The sequence below is a fragment of the Amblyraja radiata genome, chromosome 9 (assembly GCF_010909765.2).
Source record: "Amblyraja radiata isolate CabotCenter1 chromosome 9, sAmbRad1.1.pri, whole genome shotgun sequence".
Classification (NCBI taxonomy): Eukaryota; Metazoa; Chordata; class Chondrichthyes; order Rajiformes; family Rajidae; genus Amblyraja; species Amblyraja radiata.
Window position 1 is genome coordinate 24,598,067 of NC_045964.1, and position 21,470 is coordinate 24,619,536.

Genomic DNA, 21,470 nt, shown 5'->3' on the forward strand with positions numbered 1-21,470 from the left:
TCGTTTTTACATTTGCAAGTTAAGAATTGGCAAACAGCATAAATATTTTCTTGGATAATAAAGAATGCTAATTTAAGAGATATTCCAGCTTTAGATTCAAATTTACGATTTATAACTTGGTTTGAAAGTGAAATGAAATAACATCTGTGAGAAGTGAATTTAAATTAAATTAGTCTTCAAGTGGATTAATATAAAAATGTATTGATCTGTGAAGGAATAGTTTTTGTAATTTATTATCTTCAGCATTTGTTATACTTTCAGATCCCAGATTCGATAATTTCTCGTGGTGTTCAAGTGATTCCACGAGATAATGCATCGCTGAGCACAACTCCGTCCGAATCGCCACGAGCTCAAGCTACATCGCGGCTGTCTACAGCTTCCTGCCCTACACCAAAAGTAAGTAATTACTAGAAGTGCCCTTTTGAATTTGAATCTTGAATTTGGTTAAGTAATTGATGAGTGAATATCTGCTCCTCAAACAAAACATTGGTGAGGATTACCACAGGAGCCGTGTCTACAATGCTTTGTAGCTAAATTGAAATGTCTGTTTTAAACATTACAAGATATCATTAATCCAAATTTACCACCTGGTTAGGCTGCAAAAATGTGTCTTTATTTTTATTTAAGGTAGAAAGATTAGTAAGCTATTATAACAGTGGCAATCCTGTATATTTTTATTGATAAGATGTAGACATCTTATTTTTAAGATCACTCACTTTCATATTCATTCAAGAAATATAGTGCTGGTAAATCAATATCTTTGGATTTCAAGTGTAGAACAAATGTTTTCAGATTATACAGAGTTTGTTCTCTTCCAACTTCCTAGATGCAATGTGTATTTGATTCAATTATAATTTGCAAGGAAATAATTTATAACATAAATCTACAAATGTAGCTGCGAGTGCTTAATTAAAAAAATAATGAATTGTGGCACAGGATGTCATTGAGTTCATGTAAGCAGGGTTTGCAACTATTGATGAGGAGGTATGAAACCCCTACCTTGCCAGAAAATCGTGCTGGAAAATTTACCACTAATCAGTTTGGTCTGATGTGCTATGAAAATTCTGGCTCTACAGATTTTGTGTTCTCGCAAACTCCTTTTTCTTGCTTTATTTATAAAGAGGACTGACTCCTTTACAGTTGAGTATTTTAATACTCCAAAACCATATTTCCGTGAACTTCTGATTTTGATTTGACCAGTAAACAGTTGTCACAAAGGTTTTTTGATTCAATTAATTTACTTGTTTTTTTTCTTTCCTTTGGACTATGTGTATAGATGGTGGATCCATTCATATTCAATAGTTGGGACAAACCCTTGTATTCCATTACAACTTTCACTTGTGAAAGATATATAAATTATACAATCTAAGCTTTATTTCTTCACTTAAATTGATCTACAAATTGTGGATCGCGTTTATATTATGAATTTTGATGAAGTAATATCAGGATTTTGAATTATTTATCTGTTTTTTAGTTATAAATCTCTTGCATGAATATTGCCTTTCTTCATTGCCGCAAATTCCAAAAATCTTTCCATTGCTGATCCAGGGACTAATGCCGAGTTCTTGAAGAGGGAAGGCTGTCTTTCTCCAAATTCTTGATGGATCATTGCAATTGACTACTTTATTTCTATTGCATAAGTATGTTTCACTGGATTAGGTTGAGAAGCTAGAGTTTGTGCCATTGACTGCCTGATTTTTCTTAATTGCATTTTTATAGTTGGTCAAGAAAATCATTAGAAGTTGACTCACTTGGTTGCCATCCAGGAATCGAACAGCAGATTAATTGTGTTCTCTGTATAGATTTAAACCTGTGCAGAGATGTACAGAACAAGGCCTAAGATTGACTCATTGAGTCACTGTCTAATTATTCTAAACTATTCTGTTCGTTTAGCAAATTGATAACTTTGTTGTTTTCATTTAAATGACTTGACTTTCAATTTGCAATAATCCAAGTAACAAACTCCACTATTTTTAATTCTTACTTGAAGCATTGATTCATTCATTTGGAAGACTTATTGTTGAACTTTACGTATTATGTCTCACTTGTATTTTTAGTTGCTGTGAAGGGAGAATTAATCAGGTGGCACAATTCTTCAGGCAAAATGCACTAATAATAACCAAACCTTACAGCAGCACTCAGTAACATTTAATTAAATGTGTCACCCTTCATCAAGTAACAAATAGATTCTACTGTGTGACTAACCGTGATATGAATACAAAATCCAGATATAAAACACAGATCCAAAGAGAAATATAAACTCATGTGTATGATGCAATATGACTACCGAGGTTGTGAAAAAACTGTTCTGTGTCCAAATGGGTATTAACTAAATGACAATTGCTTATATTCAAAAATATAGTAAATACACGCTTTGATCATATTTGCTGTAGTTAATACTGTAGTTATAGATACCATTTTAAAATATCCCCTTCAGTCACATCTTTATGCAAAGGACAAGATAAAAAGAATATGCAAATTAAATTGATTTTTTTTATTGCAACTCTTCATTCTCACAAAATAACTATTTTGGCTTTTCAAAAATATAGTTGCTAGTAATAAACTTTGTTGATATAAATGAATCGTTGCAAGTGGCTCAGGAAAGACTGAATCAAATTAAGAAGCAGCTTGTGCTGATCCTGTTCCTGTTTTGCATCATGACCTCTTCACGTGCACAGGGTTTAATTAATTTAATGTAGCTCACTGTCAATCTCCCAGTAGATCTTTCGATTGGAATTGAAATATGTGATATACGCAAGTTCCAAAAACAGTGGCATTTTTCTACAGTGTTAAGAGCTGGAACTGAGTTATTTTATAGCGTGCTTCAAAGATGCATAGTGTTCATAGAAAGTTACTCTCAATATAAAAAGCCACAGTGCCAACACTTACTATCTGTAATCATTTTTTTCTTCCAACTAAGTTAGTTTGGGACAAGACACAAAACAAAGGTTTAATATAGCTTATTTGTAAGGCATGTTAATGCTTAGTATGCTTCATGAGGGTGTTTTCTTGAAGATAGTTTTAATATGGTTATTTATAAAATTCTCAAACTCACTGACAGAATTGGTTCCAAATTGATTAAAGCAAATTTTATGGTATAGAGGATTTAGTGAAGAAAATTTAATATCTGTGTAAGGGAATAGAACATTTCAAAATTATAAAATGCACATCATAATTTGTGCATCATCAGTCTGACCCTTAAGCACCTGCTCAGATGCTTAAGGGTCAGACTGAAGGCGATAGGCGGCAAATGGTCCTGGTATGCAAAGGCAATATAAGCACTTAAAACTATTTCTGCTTGAAAAGATTGGAAAAGGTTACTCAGTGATTACCGGTAGTCAATTTGGCATCTTAAGAGGCAGTCTTTACCTTTCCCAGAACTTTACCTGTCCCAGCTATTTCAAAGTTGGTGCTTTTGTGGGTTCATCTAGATCATTTCCTCTTTATGTATCTTCAGTAACTGGGGTTATGCTGTCAAAGATATTGCATTATTTTTAAACCATTGTTATATCATAGTCATACACCACGGAAACAGGCCCTTCAGCCCAACTTGCCCATGCTGTCCAAGATGCCCTATTTACACTTATCCTATCTGCTTGCATTTGGACCATAGGCCTTTCCTATCCATGTACCTGTAAAATGTCCTTTAAATGTTGTTATAGTGCCTGCCTCAACCACCTCCTCTGGCAGCTCATTCCATATGCCCACCACCCTCTGTGGAAAAAGTTGCCCCCCAGGTTCCTGTTAAATCTTCCCCCCCCCCCCCACTCACCTTAAATCTATGTCTTCTGGTTCTTGATCCCCCTACTCTCGGTAAAATACTCCACATTCATCCTATCCTCTTTATGATCTTAAACCCCTCTATAAGATCACCCTTCTACACTGCGAGGAATAAAGTCCTAATCTGCCGAGCCTCTCTCTATAACTCAGGCCATCAAGTCCTGGCAACAATCTTGTACATTTTCTCCGCACTCTTTCTAGCTTAACATTCTTCCCAGAACAGGGTGACAAAAACAGAACATGATACACAAAATGTGGCCTCACCAACGTCTTGTACAACGTAATATAATATCTCTATGCAATACTCTGATTGATGAAGGCTAATGTACTGAAAACCTTCTTGACAATCCTATCTACCTTTAATGCCACTTTCAAGGAACTGTACCTACACTCCTAGATCCCCCTGCTCTACTTTACTGCCCATGGCCCTGTCATTCACTATGAAGATCCTGCCCTGGTTTGATTTCCCAAAATGCAACATTTTGCAGTAACAATTCAATTTGCCCAAGGCTTCCAAGTCTCCTTTATTCTGAATTACTGAATGAGTGGGGGGGGGGGGGGGGGGGGTAAGGGTGATGGCAGGTGGAGAGATGGTGGGAAAAACGGGAGTACAGGAAAAAGTTGAATCAGTTGTCATCTTGAATGACAACACTTGTTCAAGGGACCAATTAGGGGGAGAGTTCCTTTCACAGCGTGTGGAGAGTCTGTGCCAGGGGTTGAGAAGGAGAGGGTCGGGGATAATGCCAGTAACTCACTCACTCGCTCACCGCTGCTGCAGCTCTCCGGGCGCCACCGCATTGTAGCCGGGGATAGAAGCAGCTCGGGGAGCTGCGAGCGGCCACCAGGACCCGACAGCACGACTGGCCGCCACTTCAGCGCCTTCTGCCGTCCCGCTCATCTTTGGCAGTGCTCTCCGTCTGAACACCTCTCACTTCCCGCAAATCCTTAAATTCCCACAGCCGAGTAACCTCAACCTCAACCTGACATGAGTGAGGCCAGCGAGTGGCAGGAGAGAGGTTTTTAGACGGAGAGCTGCCAGAGGTGAGCGGGGGCCGGCAGAAGGAGCTAAGGTGGCGGCTGGTTCCGCTGTCCGGCCCAGCGGCCGCTCACAGCCACCCGAGCTGCTTCTCCCCCCGGCCTCAATGTGGTGGCATTGCACGCCTCCATGCAAGGAGTGTCGCAAGTGGCATGATCCTGACCCCCTCCTTCACAACATTCGTGCCCTCCCCGCAACTTTACCCCGGGCCAGACTTCCCAAACGCTGTGAAATGAGCTCTCCCCCCACCCCACACCCCAGGAAATACGGTATTTAAAAACATAAACACAAAATGTACTTACCACATTATTGGTACATGAACTCCATTCTTCTCTCTTTGTTTCCTAAGATACACTTAAAATATTGACAATCCATATTTGAAAACCCCGCCAAGAAACCAGCTGCGTAGTGCTGCAAAGGCAGAATTTCTGCTGCCTTCAGCTCCCTTGAAATTGACGTTTGAAGCAGCGCTGACGGCACGTGGGCTGCACAGCCCTTCAAGGGTTACAAGCGCTGCGGATGAAAGGCACGGAGAATTATGCCTGCCTAAGAGATCGATCTCTTAGATAGGCATAATTCTCCCGTGCCTTTATTATTTATATTTAGTTATTACCATTTTATAAGTTTAGTCAGGGTAGGCAGTGCCTACCTTGCCTACCCTGACGGCACGTGCCTGATATATATATATATATATATATATATGTGTGTGTGTGTATGTTATAATGTTAAGAATAAGGGGTCCAGTGTAAGAATAATGGGTAAGCCATTTAGAACGGAGATGAGGAAACACTTTTTCACACAGAGTTGTGAGTCTGTGGAATTCTCTGCCTCAGAGGGCTGTGGAGGCTGGTTCTCTGGAAACTTTCAAGAAAGAGCTAGATAGGGCTCTTGAAGATAGCGGAGTCAGGGGCCTCATATAGTAAAAATGACAAAAACACCCAATAAACACAAATTAACATCTACCACTGAGTTCACCAGGCACCTCCTCACTGTGATGGAAGGCAAAAGTCTGAAGTCTTTGTCTCTTCCCTTCTTATTCTCCGTCTGCGCCGAGGTGATCCAGGCTTCAGATGTTGTGACCCCGCCGGGTGATGGTAAGTAATGTCAGTCCCGCGGCTGAATCCAAGCTCCGCGAACGGGCCGGTTCAACTCCGCGGCCCGGGGTGGTCGAAGCCGCCGAAGCTGCCACCCTCCAATCCAGCGGACGCAGCTGTTGTCGCGGGAGCTCCGGAGAACAGGTCACCAACCTGTGACCTGCGAGCTCCCGACGATGTCGTCCACCGGGCCCGCGGCCGATCTTCCAAGGTCGGGTCGCCGCTGCCGCTGCCCCAGCTCCGAGGCCGCCAGCTCCGCTATTAGGCCTTGGCGCAGGCGGAGACAGAGACGGGGGATACGACAAGAGAAGTCGCATCCCCCCGAGGAAGAGACCAAAAACATGTTTCTCCCCCCCACCCACACACATACACAACCTAATAAACCAAAAATTAACTAAAACAGGACAAAAGAACAACACAAAAAAGAAAAAAAACAGACTGACTGCAGGCGAGGCGCAGCTGTTAAGGCAGCGCCGCCATCTTGGATGCATGTACTGTATAAATACTGTACTGTTTAAATGCTGTATGCATTTCAAAAATGTCAAAGTTTTATACTCACATTGTAACATCAGATATGAAGTTCAGACAATTAAATTCTGTATGGGTTAGGCACATATTTTTGTCTTTCCTAAGTGCTTTCACATCTTTCCATTTTCTTTATCAAATGCATAGATCTATTTCCCATTCTTTAATTGAAAATGCAGCTTCAGAATGTTGCTTTGCAACAATCTCATGTAATCATACAGGTGAATATCCCAAGTAATATTTCTTCCTTCTACAAAAGGAACTGATTTACTGTGGAGGTTACTAGTATTTGCCATATAGGGTGTGTTGGTACATTTGCCAGAGGTGATTACTGTATGTCATAGAGTCACTGAAAATCATAGAGTTATACAGCACAGAAACAGGCCTTCACCAGACCAAGTTGGCATTCTGGACTAATCACACTTGGCTGCATTTGGCCCATATCCCTTTAAACCTTTCCTATCTGTATAGCTATTCAATGATTTAGCAATTTTAGGATCAATTTGCTTGAAATAATCTTGCCAATTGTAGCTCACTTGCAAATTTTATTTTTCAGGCAATTTTTGTCCAACATTCCCCATGTGAATCTCAGTGCAATAGAAAAAAACAATTTGTTGTATACACAGAGCATGATTAATTCTGTCACGACCTTGATGCTTAAAAAATATATATTTAATTGAGTTGATGCAAATAATTTAATGTATTCAGTTAATTTCTGATTCTCAGTATTTTTCTAAATGGTAAGTTTCCTGACATTTACAGGTTCAAAATGACTGCTCATGCTTTCACTGGTATTATTGAAAGGTTCCTGACTCTTAAAATATGTACAGTTCTCATTTATGGAATGACCACAGCACCAAGTTTGCTTTTGAATATTAGAACATTTCAAGCTGTTGTTGTCATATTTTGGAGGATTTCATTCAGCTGTAAAGGAAGTGAGGAAATGTTTCACTAAATGACAGGGACCATTTCAGAAAATTCACAGATCACTTTCAATAACCCCAGCATTTGCTCATATCGAATGTTGTTGAGAAACAGAGCTTTAATACTATTGTCAATTCTTTTTGCAATATCAAGTCTGGGGGAACATGACAAATTAGTCTGGAATACTTTTTAATAAGATCTGTTGTCAGGATGAAACATTTTTATGATTTTTATATTTATTTACTTAGAGCATTTAGATTAGTGTATTTGCTGTAAAAAATGATATATCTTTATCATCTTTTATTGGTATAGTAAATATATATTTCAAAAATGGAGGCCTTTGTTGCCTTTCAGAGCATGGAACATACAAAACAACAGTACAGCAACAGGCCTATTTAAATTAGCTCATCTGCTTGACCATGTTCTATTTCATTTTATTCCCTGCCTGTTCATGTTTCTGTTTAAATGCCTCTTAAACGTTTGCTTTTGTATCGGCTTCCACCACTTCCCCTGAAAGCGTGTACCTGGAACTGTGTTAAAAAAACTTCCCTTGTGCAACTCCTTTAAACTTTCTCCCTCTCACCTTAAAATGGAGACATAAATGGAGACATAATCATTTACCGAATAGCACAGGCATCTTTTGTTTAGAGATACAGCATGGAAACAGGCCCTTCGGCCCACCAAGTCCTGCTGACCACGACCATCTACTCACACTAATTCTATCCGATGCACTAAAGACAATTTACAGAAGACAATTATCCTACAAACTCGCACGTCTTTGAAATGTGGAAGGAAACTGGTGCACCTGGAGAAATCCCATGTAGTCACAGAGAGAACGTACAAAGTCCGTACAGACAGCACCTGTAGTCCGAATTAAACCCGGGTCTATGGCGCTGTAAGGCAGCAACTCTACCACTGCACCACTATGCTGCCCCAGAACCTGTACTTGGCAGAATGTATTTATTTACATTCAATTCAATTCTATTTTGACCATTCAAAGAAACAACAGGAGGAAAAATTAAATTAAAAGAAATGGGAAATATCTAATTGACAAATAGCTGTTCCCAGCAGATTTTTACTTTTTGCTACAGAGTTTGTGAGCCTGCAGGAAGCATGGTAAGGATAGGAGTTTTGGCTGTTTACCTCAGTGGTCACTGTAATCAGTTGTTATCGTTGTCCTTTACCAATTTGTGCAGCACTGTTATGCAATCACTGCTTTAAATCAGATCTTAATTAACATCTGTAGACTTTCTTCATAAAACCTCATAAGATGCTGCTCTGTATATATCAAACCATCAAACAGTTGCACTGTGAATGCGCTAACTGATATTAGAAGAGTGACTGAGAAGAGGGACTATCTCATCATAATCCAGCTCTATGATGCTGGACAGTTATACAGCATTGAAACAGGTCCTTTGATCCAACTTGCTTATCCCAGTGGTAACCATTGTGGGGGGATGATTTTTTGTGTGTAAGTGAATATTTTAGTTTGTGTCCAAGATGGCTGTCGAAAGGGAGAGTGTACGCTGGCGCGGTTTAGTTGCCGCTGCTCTCACTTCACATTGTGTTTTTGATTTTTTGTCTTTGGATCGAATTCTGTCTTTAATTTGTGTATTGGTGATGTCTTTATTATTTATTTTACTCCGATTATATGTTTTTTTACTCTTGTTAATTTCTGTAAGGTGTCCTTGAGACTTGAAAGGCGCCCGCAAATAAAATTTATTATTATTATTATTATCTATACTAGTCCCACCTGTTCATGTTTGTCCCATATCCCTCTAAACCTTTCCTATCTATGTACCTGGCTAAACATCTTTTAATTAGTGAGAGAGCGACTGTTGGACTATTTATGAGAATTCTGAAGCTGGGGTTGCTTTTCTAGGAATAGAAAATGTTGAGACAGACAATGGTGTGTAAGGTGATGAAACGGTCGAGAGAGTAGGTGGAGAGAACTTGTTCTCTTTGCTGGAAGGATCAAGAACCATAGGGTATAGAATGAAGGTGCTTTTCAAAAACGCCAATAATGACAAGGGTAAAATGATGGTTTGAATGTGGAGTGTATGGTTTTGGGTGGAGATTACTGGGGCTGATTCAGTTGTGACATTCATTGAGGAACTGAATAAACACTTAAAAGAAAAATAGTAGAAGACTTTGGCAAGGACTGGCCACATTGCTTGTGCAAAGAGCAAGACTTATTGGGACAAATGACTTTACTGTCTGTAACTTTTTTATGATTCTGCTGAGTTTTGTTTGTTAATACTGTATTGCTCACTATCATATATTTACAAAATACCGTAAGGTGGCAGTTCCAGCTCAAACTGATCTGTGTACCATGTAGAATACTTGCAAGAGTTATTGCCAACAGACATAAGCAATCATGATTTGCACAGCACCCCTGTGTAATGTTGGCAAGCAATAATCATTAAAAGTAAATTTCACTTCCCTGATATTTTTCACTGTGAGCTGAACAAGATGAATTAATAAATAAAAAAAGGAATTGTCATTAATATTTCAAATTTTGAGTTAAATGGTTTGACAATAGCTTCTACTGCTTATTTGTCACATTAATAGACACATGCAGGCAGTTTTTTGCTCAAAATTCACTTTTAGCATGGTCACCCTGGCCAAGTAAATCTCATGTGATGTTTGGACATTTGGATGAGTTTCAATGGAAGAAAGGACAAGGAGGTGGATGGTTGATTGGAGATGTTAAATGGTCTCCTAGCAGGAATCTGCATCAATAGAAGAGATGGAGATAGAAGCAAAAACTGGGAAATCATTGCAAGGTTACTTACCAACTATTAATTGCCAGCATTAATCCATTTGAAACTTTGAAAAGAAATCGCCTCTACCAATTGACACAGATATGTAAATAGATTTTTTTTGGTACAATACTGAAAGTATGCTTCCCAATCAGTGTTGTTGGCTGAGAATTTAGTTGATAATAGGCATGCTAAACAGTTATTGTAATTGGGTTAACAAATATTTTGTTTATGGGCCAATTACAAGGAAATTCAGTACAAAATTGGCAAGGAATGGCATCTTCTGCATATCTTAAGGACACAAAGTGTTGGAGCAACTCCTCAGCAGGTCAGGTTGCATCCCTAGAGAACATGGATAGGTGATGTTTTGGGTCGGCACTTCCCTCTCTATACCCTTTGCTGATGCAAAACGCATAAGTGAAATCATGTTACTGCAACACAGGGACTTCTTCGTGCGTATGGCGTGCACAGCCTGAAGTTGCAGGACAGCTTGTTCTATTTGATCTTATTTGATTGTGCATGCCGGGTTGATTGCATTCGTCGAAACAGGGCGGACCACGTGAATTTTGCAATCAATCTTCCACCCCAACACAGGGACTAAGTGGAGGCATAGGATGGTGAGGTGGACATTCAGGCCAGAAAATGGAGAGATTGACTCCAGGGTTGATAGAGGGGTGGAGATATAGTTGGCTATCAGGGATCATTGAGTTGATAACAGTTGAGGTAGATCAGAATACCCAAATTGAGGGTGTGGCTGGTGTTGTGGAATGATGTCAAATCAGATGCTGTAATAATGGATGGGATTTATATAGCGCCTTTCTAATACTCAAGGCGCTTTACATCGCATTATTCATTCACTCCTCAGTCACACTCGGTGGTGGTAAGCTACTTCTGTAGCCACAGCTGCCCTGGGGCAGACTGACGGAAGCGTGGCTGCCAATCTGCGCCTACGGCCCCTCCGACCACCACCAATCACTCACACACATTCACACACAGGCAAAGGTGGGTGAAGTGTCTTGCCCAAGGACACAACGACAGTATGCACTCCAAGCGGGATGAGGATGAGGAGATAACAGTTTTGGGCTGTTTGCAGTAATCAGGAACATAGTCAAGTGGCAGATGGGTAGGTTGCTTGAGCGTCATGAATGAGCTTTAAATATGGGAGAGCAGGCATGTGAGGAAGTCAGGTAAATGGATTGTTTAAATGCAATCTGAGCTGGTCCTCAACTTGGCCAGCTCGAGGATGTCAAGCTGAAGCAAGCATTGTGAGCTTTGTGAAAATCTGATTCTTCATAAGTTCCCTGAATAGTGTGGGTCATTTTTACAGTGGTCAATTACAATCCACTTAACCAAATGAACATAAATGTATTAACATTATGGGACATTGATTTGCATGAATTAGTTGCTGCTATTTCTCACAAAAACAGTGTGTTGTCACCTAATAAGTACTTCTTGTCTGTACATTTAAAGGTAAGAATTAATTCTGAGGGATTTCAATGTTATTTCACTAATTTGTGGGGAATATAATATGAAGAGCAGGACTTCAGTTGACAATATCCCAGGAAGTGTAGCAGTCCACACATTGGAACACCTTTTTAAGAATATTTACATGAATTGGGATTAGACTTCTTACTTGCGCAAAATATGATAATCGATTTTATATTTAGCCAAAAACAATTTTACATACAACATGCTCAGATACATTTCAATGTGAAGGTTAACTAATCTGTTGTTGACATGTTGGTTGGGAGATAATTAATGGCCAGGTCAGCAGTGAAAAAAATGTTCTTCAAAATAATGCTTGTGGGGTCTTTTTGCTCCTGAGAGGGCCATTTCAGTTTTATGTTTCATACAAACGATAGTTCAATGAAGCACTTACTCAGTATTATACTGGAATGGCAACTTGAATTTTGTGCTTGAAATTCCAGAGTGAGATAGTACTTTGACAGACAGTCCAAATTGAAAAATGTGGCTAGTTGTGCCAAAATTTAAATCACGTTAGCATATGAAGTATTGGTCATTAAGAATAATATGATGCGGCTCTTAACATTGTTGAAATAATATTCCGCAGTAGCAACTGTCAGATAGTACCACCGTAAAAAATGCTACTTTGTATAACATATGTTATTTTGTAAATGTCCTTTCATGATATTTTAAAGAACTGGCTATCTTCTGGTATCATATGAAATAGAAGGAGGGAGATATAATGCCATGTGCTGTAAACGTTACATGGAATGCCATTAGTAGCATGCTCATTAGTTGACAAATTTATTATCAACCATGCCTTACTAAAAAATTCCCTATGATACTCATTGAAATTCCCTATGATACTCATTGGATTTGGCACACAGAAAAAGTCAGCAGTTTTAAGTGTAAATTAGATAAATGTCTTTATAATGTAGCATTGTACTTTAGATAAGGCATTTGCACAATGGAAAAACTCAGGAATTAAAATGGTGGGAGATCTTTACGAGAAGGGGATTCCTCTCGTTTCAAGAATTACAGGAGAAATATATCATTTGAAAGCAAGTAATTTTTTTAGATATCTTCAAATCCGAGACTATGTGAAAACATATACACAAGACTGTCACTTTATGGGTCCAGATATACTGTATGAAGGCATGAATAGACAGGTTGATACAAGCAAGTTAATATCCTACATTTACAATACTCTTTTAATTGCACACACCCCATCTTCTGAGATGCATAGGCGAGCATGGGAAGACGAATTGGGTTTATTAATTTCAAAAGATAGCTGGGAGGAAAGCCTTCTATACATACACTACTGCTCTCTCAATGTCAGGCACTCCCTGATACAATTTAAAATACTGCATAGACTCTACTATTCAAAGACCAAATTAAACAAGATCTTCCCAAATGTCTCTGCTATTTGTGATAAATGTCTCCTCCAAGAAGTGACTATAACCCATTCCTTCGCTTCCTGTATAAAGTTACAAAACTTCTGGAGAGGAATATTTGATAACTTCTCCAAAATACTTAAAATTAAATTGGAACCAGATATAAAACTGATCACATTAGGTATGTCAGAGGCCTGCTCTAAGCTAACGATATTTCAAATATGTTTCCTCAATTACAGCCTAATAACAACGAAAAAATTAATACTCAAATTTTGGAAACAGACAACAGTCCCTACAGTGAAGATGTGGATTACTGATATGTCCGAGACACTACATTTGGAAAACATTAGGCTTGTCTTGGCGGAAAAAGCAGATCAATTTCTCAATTCCTTTACTGAATTTCTGCAACAACAGAATGGTTAAACACAAATTTAAACCCGATGCCAGGGATGGGTGAGGGGGATGGGTGAGGGGGAGGGGGGGGGGGGGGGGGGGGGAAGGTATATCTCCATATCTCCATCTTCTCTTTTCTTATTTCTTTTCTTTTCTCTTACACTTCTTTGGTAGCATAGGGGTCTTTTTCTTGCTTTCTCTTATTTTACTTCTCTTTCTTCATTCTCTTTTTTTCTCTTTTTTGATTTAGGTTTTAATGTTAAAAATGAAGTTGTACAATAATTGTATAACTGTTATGTCGATCGCCTTATCCCTGTACAATTGCTTCTAATAAAATTAATTCAAAAAAATAATAATAATAAAAATAATGTAGCATTGAACAGTATTATTGAACATTGTTTCAATCCATGGAAAACAGTCTCTGAAGAATCATTGCTGAATGATTTTGCTTATATATATGTGGAGATGGATTTTCCATATACACAAAATAGAATGTTTTAATATTGAAATAATTTTCTTGTGTCCTTCTTGTGGGAATAGATAGTTATTCAGTATTTTAGTAAATCACCATGGAGCTGGCTTTCCTTGGTATTCTTTCATCTTTTGGGTTTGTATTCAGTTGTACTAAATTATCCAATGGAAGTCAACTGTGAGGCAGTAACATTTCACTTCAAAAGACAATTTTGGCCACTTCCATCCAACGGGTGGATTAAAAAAAGCACAACATTTCAATTAATAAGCCAACAGAGTGGGTATTTGTGCTTAGAAAATGTAAACATGATGAGTGAAAGTAGTATAAAATGTCAACATGTACATATGGCTTCCCTTATTGCATTTAAGCCAGCCTTGGTGGAGAAAATAATGAGTTTTACTGGCCTTGTCACATGTGAACTGGACCTTCCAGAAACTCGTATTACTGCTTATGCAGGCAAAACCCATTGATACAAAGGAATTTGTTTTAAGGTTTTATTTTTGCGGTCTCCTTATTTTGAAAAGAGGTATTTAGTCTTCAAAAACTAAATCAAATTGTATTATTTAGAGATGAGCTTATGTGTTGAAGGCTGAATTGTGGTCAATGAACAACAGCCTGACATAGGTGTCGTTGTTGTCAAGGTGATCTCAGACTAAATGTAGTGCAAGAGAGATGGCATCAATTACCAACCTTTCAAAACACTTGATTTTATAACCAATGTTAGAGTCATTGGGCTGCAGTCAATGGAGCAGTCACTTTATTTTTCTGGGGGACTGGAATAACGGAGGTTTTTTTAACGTATATGGACACAGAAGTGTTGAAGTGAGACATTGTGGATATTGGTGAAGACTGTTGTCATTTGATTGGCTGCAATGTTGACTGATTGACATGATTCTGCAAGTCCATGATAAAGTTAACTGAAGTGTGGCCAATGGTGATTAAACAGACATAATATTGATCATCTATTCAAAATTGATCCTTGTCTGTAAAGAATGGTATGAGCGCTTGGCAACCTTTCATGGTAATATTTGGTGTATTGTTTGTTGAAATATTGCATGAAATGTCTTGCATATTGTGAATAACCTAATTTGTTTTTTAAGTTCACATTTCTTCATTCTTATGTCTTTAACACTTACCCCCACCCATTGTAGCAACTTTGAAGTGCAGATGAAACAAAAGGAATTGCTAGTAGAGGCGGATCCCTTAAAGTAAATATGTTCACAAACTTTTTGCAAGTTTGTTTACACAGTTCTCTCCCAAATTCTGCTTTAGCATTTTGCACCTGCTTTCTCTATTGCCTCCCATTTTCACAAAACTTGCAGTTTTCAGCTTCAGTTGCTTTTTAAAAAATATTTTGCAATTGTACCCTATATATGTTCTCATATTGATTTTAGTGTTATTTATTCATGTTCAGAATTTGAAGAAAATGTTATTTCTACTGGTAGAGGCAAAATGCTGGAGTAATTCAGGCAGTATCTCTGGAGAGAAGGAATGGGTGACGTTTCGCGTCAAGACCCTTCTTCAGACTGATGTCAGGGGAATTGGCGGGACAGAGATAGAATGCAGTCAAAGATAGTAAGATTGATGGGAGAACTGGGAAGGGGGAGGGGATGGAGAGAGAGGGAAAGCAAGGGCTGTCTGAAGTTAGAGAAGTCAATGTTCATACCACTGGGGTGTAAGCTACCCAAGCGAAATATGAGGTGCTGTTCCTCCAATTTGCGCTGGGTCTCACTCTGACAATGGAGGAGGCCCAGGACAGAAAGGTCAGATTGAGAATGGGAGGGGGAGTTAAAGTGCTGAGCAACTGGGAGATCGGGTAGGTTAAGACAGACTGAGCGGAGGTGTTCAGTGAAACGATCGCCGAGCCTACGCTTGGTCTCGCCGATATACAGGAGTTGACACCTGGAACAGCAGATACAGTAGATGAGGTTGGTAGAGCTGCAGGTTAACCTCTGCCTCACCTGAAAAGATATTGGGGTCCTTGGATGGAGTAGAGGGGGGAGGTAAAGGGATAGGTGTTGCATCTCTTTCCGTTGCAGGGGAAGGTACCTGGGGAGGGGGTTGTTTTGGTAGGAAGGGACGAGTTGACCAGGGAGTGGCAGAGGGAATGGTCTCCACGGAATGCAGAAAGAGGTGGAGATGGGAAAATGTGGCCAGTGGTGGGATCCCGTTGGAGGTGACGAAAGTGTTGGAGGATTATATGCTGTGTGCGATGGCTGATGGAGTGGAAGGTGAAGACAGGGGGGGACTCTGTCATTGTTACCAATGGGGGGGGGAGGGGGAGCAAGAGCGCAGCTGCAGGATGTCGAGGAGATCCTAGTGAGAGCCTCATCTATAATGGAAGGGGGGTACCCCCGTTCCCTAGGAATGAGGATATCTCCGATGACCTAGTATGGAAAACATCATCCTGCGCACAAATGCGGTTTGGACGGAGGAATTGGGAGTAGGGGGATAGAGTCTTTACAGGATTCAGGGAGAAAGGAAGTGTAGTCTAGATAGCTATGGGAGTCTGGATTTGTAATAGATGTCAGTCAATAGTCTGTCTCCTGTGATAGAGATGGTGAGATCTAGAAATGGTAGGGAGATGTCGGAAATGGTCCAAGTGAATTTGAGTGCAGGATGGAAATTAGTGGTGAAGTTGATGAAGTCAGTGAGTTCTGCATGGGTGAAAGGAGGTAGCACTGATGCAGTTGCCAATGTAGAAGAGGTAGAGTTTGGGGATAGGGCCAGTGTATGCCTGGAACATTAATTGTTCGATGTACCCTACAAAGAGGCAGCCATAGCTTGGGCCCATGCGAAAGCCCATAACCGCCTTGGATTTGGAGGAAGTGGGAGGTCGAAGAAGAAGTTGTTACAGGTAAGGGCCAGCTCTGCGAGGTGGAGGAGAGAGTTAGTAGACCGAAATTGGCTGGTTCTGCGGTCAAGTAAGAAACGGAGGGCTTTAAGACCTTCCTGGTGGAGGTGGAGGGGTGGAGGTGTGGAGGGTGGAGGGTGGAGGTGTGGAGTGTCTAGACATCCATAGTAAAGATGAGGGAGTGGGGGCCTGGAAAACGGAAGAGAGGAAGAGCCTGTGAGGTGTCTCGGAGATGGGTAGGGAGGGATTGGACCAGAGGGGGATATTTCTACTTCTGTGTTCAATGTCTTCTCTGCCTTTCCATCCTATTTACTGTTTCATAGTTAAAAGGGCACTCCTTTCCTTCACCTTTACTAATTTTATGTTGCAGCTTTTTTACTAAATTAATATGAAGGAAGTTATTTTTAAAGTACTCCTTTTTTGTATAACAACACCAATAGATTATCTAAGTGCCTCTCCAGCTCTTTTGCCATGAGACAGATTTGAGAATTCCTAACATGTGTTCTGAACTGTTGGCATGTAAAAATGTCTGTCTGAAATCTATTTAAGGTATTTATGCCTTAAAACCATCTAGCCCCAAATCCCTTATAAAAATACAAGGATGCTACAGGTCATCTGTGGTCGGTAACAACATTGGGGTAATGGTAGGGCATTAAGTTTAGCTATCCCAAGGTGAATTTTGCTAAACCAATAGTTCTTTCAATCCCATTTTAAGATGAATAATGCGAAACCAATAGTTGCATCAGGCTCATATCCAAACAGTCAAAGCAACCAACTCAAATATTGTAATGAAATTAAGTTGTTTTCATGATCCCCATTATACTCAGCTGCTCACCACTCATGACCCAGTGAATCATTGCATTGCTTGATATGGAACTAAGTACCGCAGCGCAGAGCTTTCTATTTTTGTGACCTCTGTTGAGTTCACTGATCTCAGCTAAGAAGTGGTGCTGGCGTTCAATTTGTCCTGAGCACGCTGACGCACGGGAGATTGGAGAATCACACCACCCAAAATTGCTGCTTCTTGTTACTGAGGTAAAAGTTATTTCATAAAATAAATTTGAATGAACCCGACATACAAGTAAGTGGATCTTAAACTTAGCAAATGGAAGGAATTGGGAAAAATCACATGGGATTACAAGAATATTCAAGGAAATGCCAGTGCAAGGCATCAAAACAGATTATGAGGTGGCAACACATGAGATAACACAGGTGTACGTTTAATATATTAGTTCACATTACTTGATAGTTGGTGGTAATTGAGTTATTTGAGAAATGTACGCTGCACTGAGAATTTAACACATTGTTAAACAGAAGAAAGCATTGCTGTTTATTTACAAGCTGTACATTTATTCATTTAAGGCAAATCTATCACCAAGCAACAGGGAGGTTGGAAAAATTTGATAGCTCTATCAATAATCGGGTATAGGCTTCTTTCTATGGTGATATATCCTTTTATCCTAAATCTCAGATGTTAAAATACCAAAAAGAATGTGCATAGCTATATAAAATGTTTCTTTTACAATTCACATTACCCATACATGCATCAATTGGAATTTCAACAGTATCGGCATGGTACTAATCAGAAAAGCCTTGAGGGAAAACTATCAGCTTATTACTGTGTCATCTATATTTGAGATCATCTTAAAAACTGAATACCAAGGTTCAAAGGTCAGTTTATTGTCACGTGTACCAATTAAGGTACAGTGCAACTCGAATTACCATACGCCATAATTTTAAAAAAAGCAACAAGACACACAACTACATAAAAGTTACCATAAACATCCACCACAGCAGATTCCGTACATTCCTCACTGTGATGGAAGGCAATAAAGTTCAATCTCCTTCCTCCTTATTCATCCGCGGTCGGAGCAGTCGAACCATCTGCAGCCGGCGATCGAAGCTCCCGCATCGGGCGGTCAAAGCTCCTGCGGCTTTGAGCTCCCGAAATCTGTCTCTAACCAGGGACCGCAAGCCTCATGATGTTAAAGTCCACAGGCACCTGCGGTTAGAGCTCTGAGGTCGATCCCCGACAGGGATCGTGAGCTCCACGATGGCAAGTCCACAGGCTCCCACGATTGGAGCTCCCGTAGTCGGTCTCCAGCAAAGGCCGCCATCTCCTCGATGTTAGTCCGCAGTGCGGACGGAGATACGATACGGTAAAAAAACGCATTCCGTCAAGGTAAGAGATTAAAAAAAGTTTCCCCCAAACCCCCACCCATCACATAAAACAAATTAAAGAACACTGAAACATACATTTAACTAAAAAAAACAACAAAGAAGGAAGGGACAGACTGACTGTTGGCGAGGCGCCACCCGGTGGATATACAGCATAAAATACCAATAAATCTTAAAGAATAAATAATCTATGTCTATCTATTCTGAGATACCTTTGAATATGTTTTGACATTACATTCATAGCAGCCTTTTCACACAACAGTCATATAGAATGTCCTAGCCACTAGGCCAGGGGTCGGCAGCCTAAGGCCCACGGGCCGGATTAGGCTCATAACCCGGAATCACCTGGCCCGCAGGCGTATTTCTTTTAGTCCGATGCAGTACTGCCGTAGCTGGAAGACGTAATTGTTAATGGTGGGGGAGTCCCAGCTGTGACGTGTTTCCCACAGGTAGGTCTGTGGGTGCCTCGGGCAGGCTGCTCCGGGACGAGGAGTCCATGCTGCAGTTGACGGCCTCGTTGGAGTTGAGCGTGCTGTCCAGGCTCTCGTTGTCCCCGTCAGAAAAATCGGCTTCCGCCTTGCTGTTGCGACTGGCCTCTCCGGGGGGGAGGTCCAGGCGGTGGGCATGGGAGGGACCTTGTGGACCGGGACAGGGAAGGGAGGCAGGGAGGGGTTGGGCCTCTGCCTCGTAGCCCAGCTGCCGGCCCCGCGAGCCCCGCTCAGACCAGTCACTCATGTCCACCGAGGTGTCGCTGGGCACCTCGATGGTGAGCAGCGGCAGGTGGGCAGCATGATGCCGGTAGTCCCGGCACTCCGAGCAGGCAGCCGCCCTCCTGGCCCCTGCCTCCCCCGCCTCGCCCTCTCACTGGGGACACCCAAGGCTCGGTGGAGACAGGGGGTGGTTGGCGTTGACCAGGCTCCTTCTCCCTCCTCTAAGTACAGCACTTTCGAAACAAAACTATGACTATTATTACCACCATTTATTAATTATAGATGTGGCCCGCCATCCGCTCACAGACATGGGTCCTGGCCCCAATGCAGAACAAGGTTGCCGACCCCTGCACTAGATATTCTGTATATTTCAAGCACTCTTTATTTGTACAATAGATAATTCTTATTCACTTCATTTAGCCCATTTGTTATTTTATATATTCCAATTATGTCTTGTCTCAGTCTTTACTGTTCCAAGCAAGCCAGCCTAGCCAATTGTGGAAATGCAGCTAAAATTCCCAGCCATGCCAAACACTCGCTGATCTGCACTCATCAAAAAAATAAATCCCCTCAAGTTCTAGAGTTTTATACAGCCGGATTGTAGATTTACATTTTGAATATTCTCACTTTGAATATTCTCACAATGTCTCTGCCTCTCTTTTTATTAAAACAATGTAAATGTTGTAAATCTACCTTATTGACTTACTTTCGGTCAACTTTCCAATCATTATGTGGCTCTGTAATATTCCTTTGAATTACTTGAGGATATTTTTATGTTAAACATTTACATAAATAGAAAAGCCCAGCATAGCCAATTGTGGCATGCAGCTAAATTCTAGTGTTATTACATCCTTCCTATAATGTTGCGACCAGATACTTGGTAATCCAGATGTGATTTATACAGATCTGGCATGACCTGCCAGCTCTTCTATGCATTGGCCATAAAGTAACCTGCACTTGCCCACCTAATGATCCTGTCTTGTCAACATACTCCTTTCATTCCTCTTCAGTTTTTAAATATCCTGCATTTTACATTTGCTTTTTCATGTTTACCCTCTGCCAAGACTACAAAGCAGAATACAAAGTTCCTCCCCTTTCCCAGTTTTTTTCAGGTTTTTAAGATACATTGGTGCCTTGTCATCAATCATAAACTTCTTGCTCTCTTATATTTTATTCATATGGCTGTTAACATTTTATTGAATATTAATTTTGCTTAACCCCAGCTCATCAATCATTTTAATGCTCACAAATTTCCTTTGTTATTCAGCTTAATTTAGGTCTTCCACTGTGTTGTTTAAGATACTGATTGAATGATTCTATCTCAATCTGCCAAACACCTTGAATTGACATTGCGTGCTTTGTTTGTTAAAACTGCCAAGTATCAGCTATCAGTCGCCAGTGGTACCATTTCAAGTGTAATTATCCTGAACAGATATTCTACAGCATTAATATGTGTTTAAACCACAGCGACAGGTAATGCATTGGGCAATCACCGCTATAATTGTAACTGCATTTACTTTGGAATTAAGCAGGGGAGGTTGGGCCAAGGCGAGAACATGAAGTCAAAATCACTTTACCATTGCACAGTTGGATAGTTGTCTTACTTCACTGAAATGTTCAATGCTCTATAACCAGAGATTAACAAACCTCCGATACATGAACATTTAAGCATCTGATCATGATTACCCTCAGTACATGAAAAATAAATTATGTTGAAAACATTGGGGCCAGTCACCCTCTTAAGGGACAGGAAGCATTTTGAGTATTGATGATATTAATAAAACAACAATGCAAATTTAAAATTGTAGCGGTGTCTGAGTGGCTGAAAAATAGCTTAATAATTGGGTTTTTGTTTTAGCCTTAGAGTTATTTCTGAAAATATCC

General features: G+C 40.2%; 1 protein-coding gene across 12 annotated transcripts in view; it reads left to right on the forward strand.

The window, feature by feature from the left end:
• The window catches only part of gphn (gephyrin), a 458,009-nt gene that overhangs the window by 265,279 nt on the left and 171,260 nt on the right, over window positions 1–21,470 (forward strand). For 7 of the 12 annotated variants that reach the window (XM_033026894.1, XM_033026884.1, XM_033026887.1 and 4 more), the window contains one exon: window positions 244–396. In XM_033026894.1, coding sequence (XP_032882785.1) covers window positions 244–396 — 153 coding nt within the window. The remainder of the gene's footprint in view (window positions 1–243; window positions 397–21,470) is intronic. The other 5 variants (XM_033026893.1, XM_033026895.1, XM_033026885.1 and 2 more) reach the window with 1 other exon arrangement.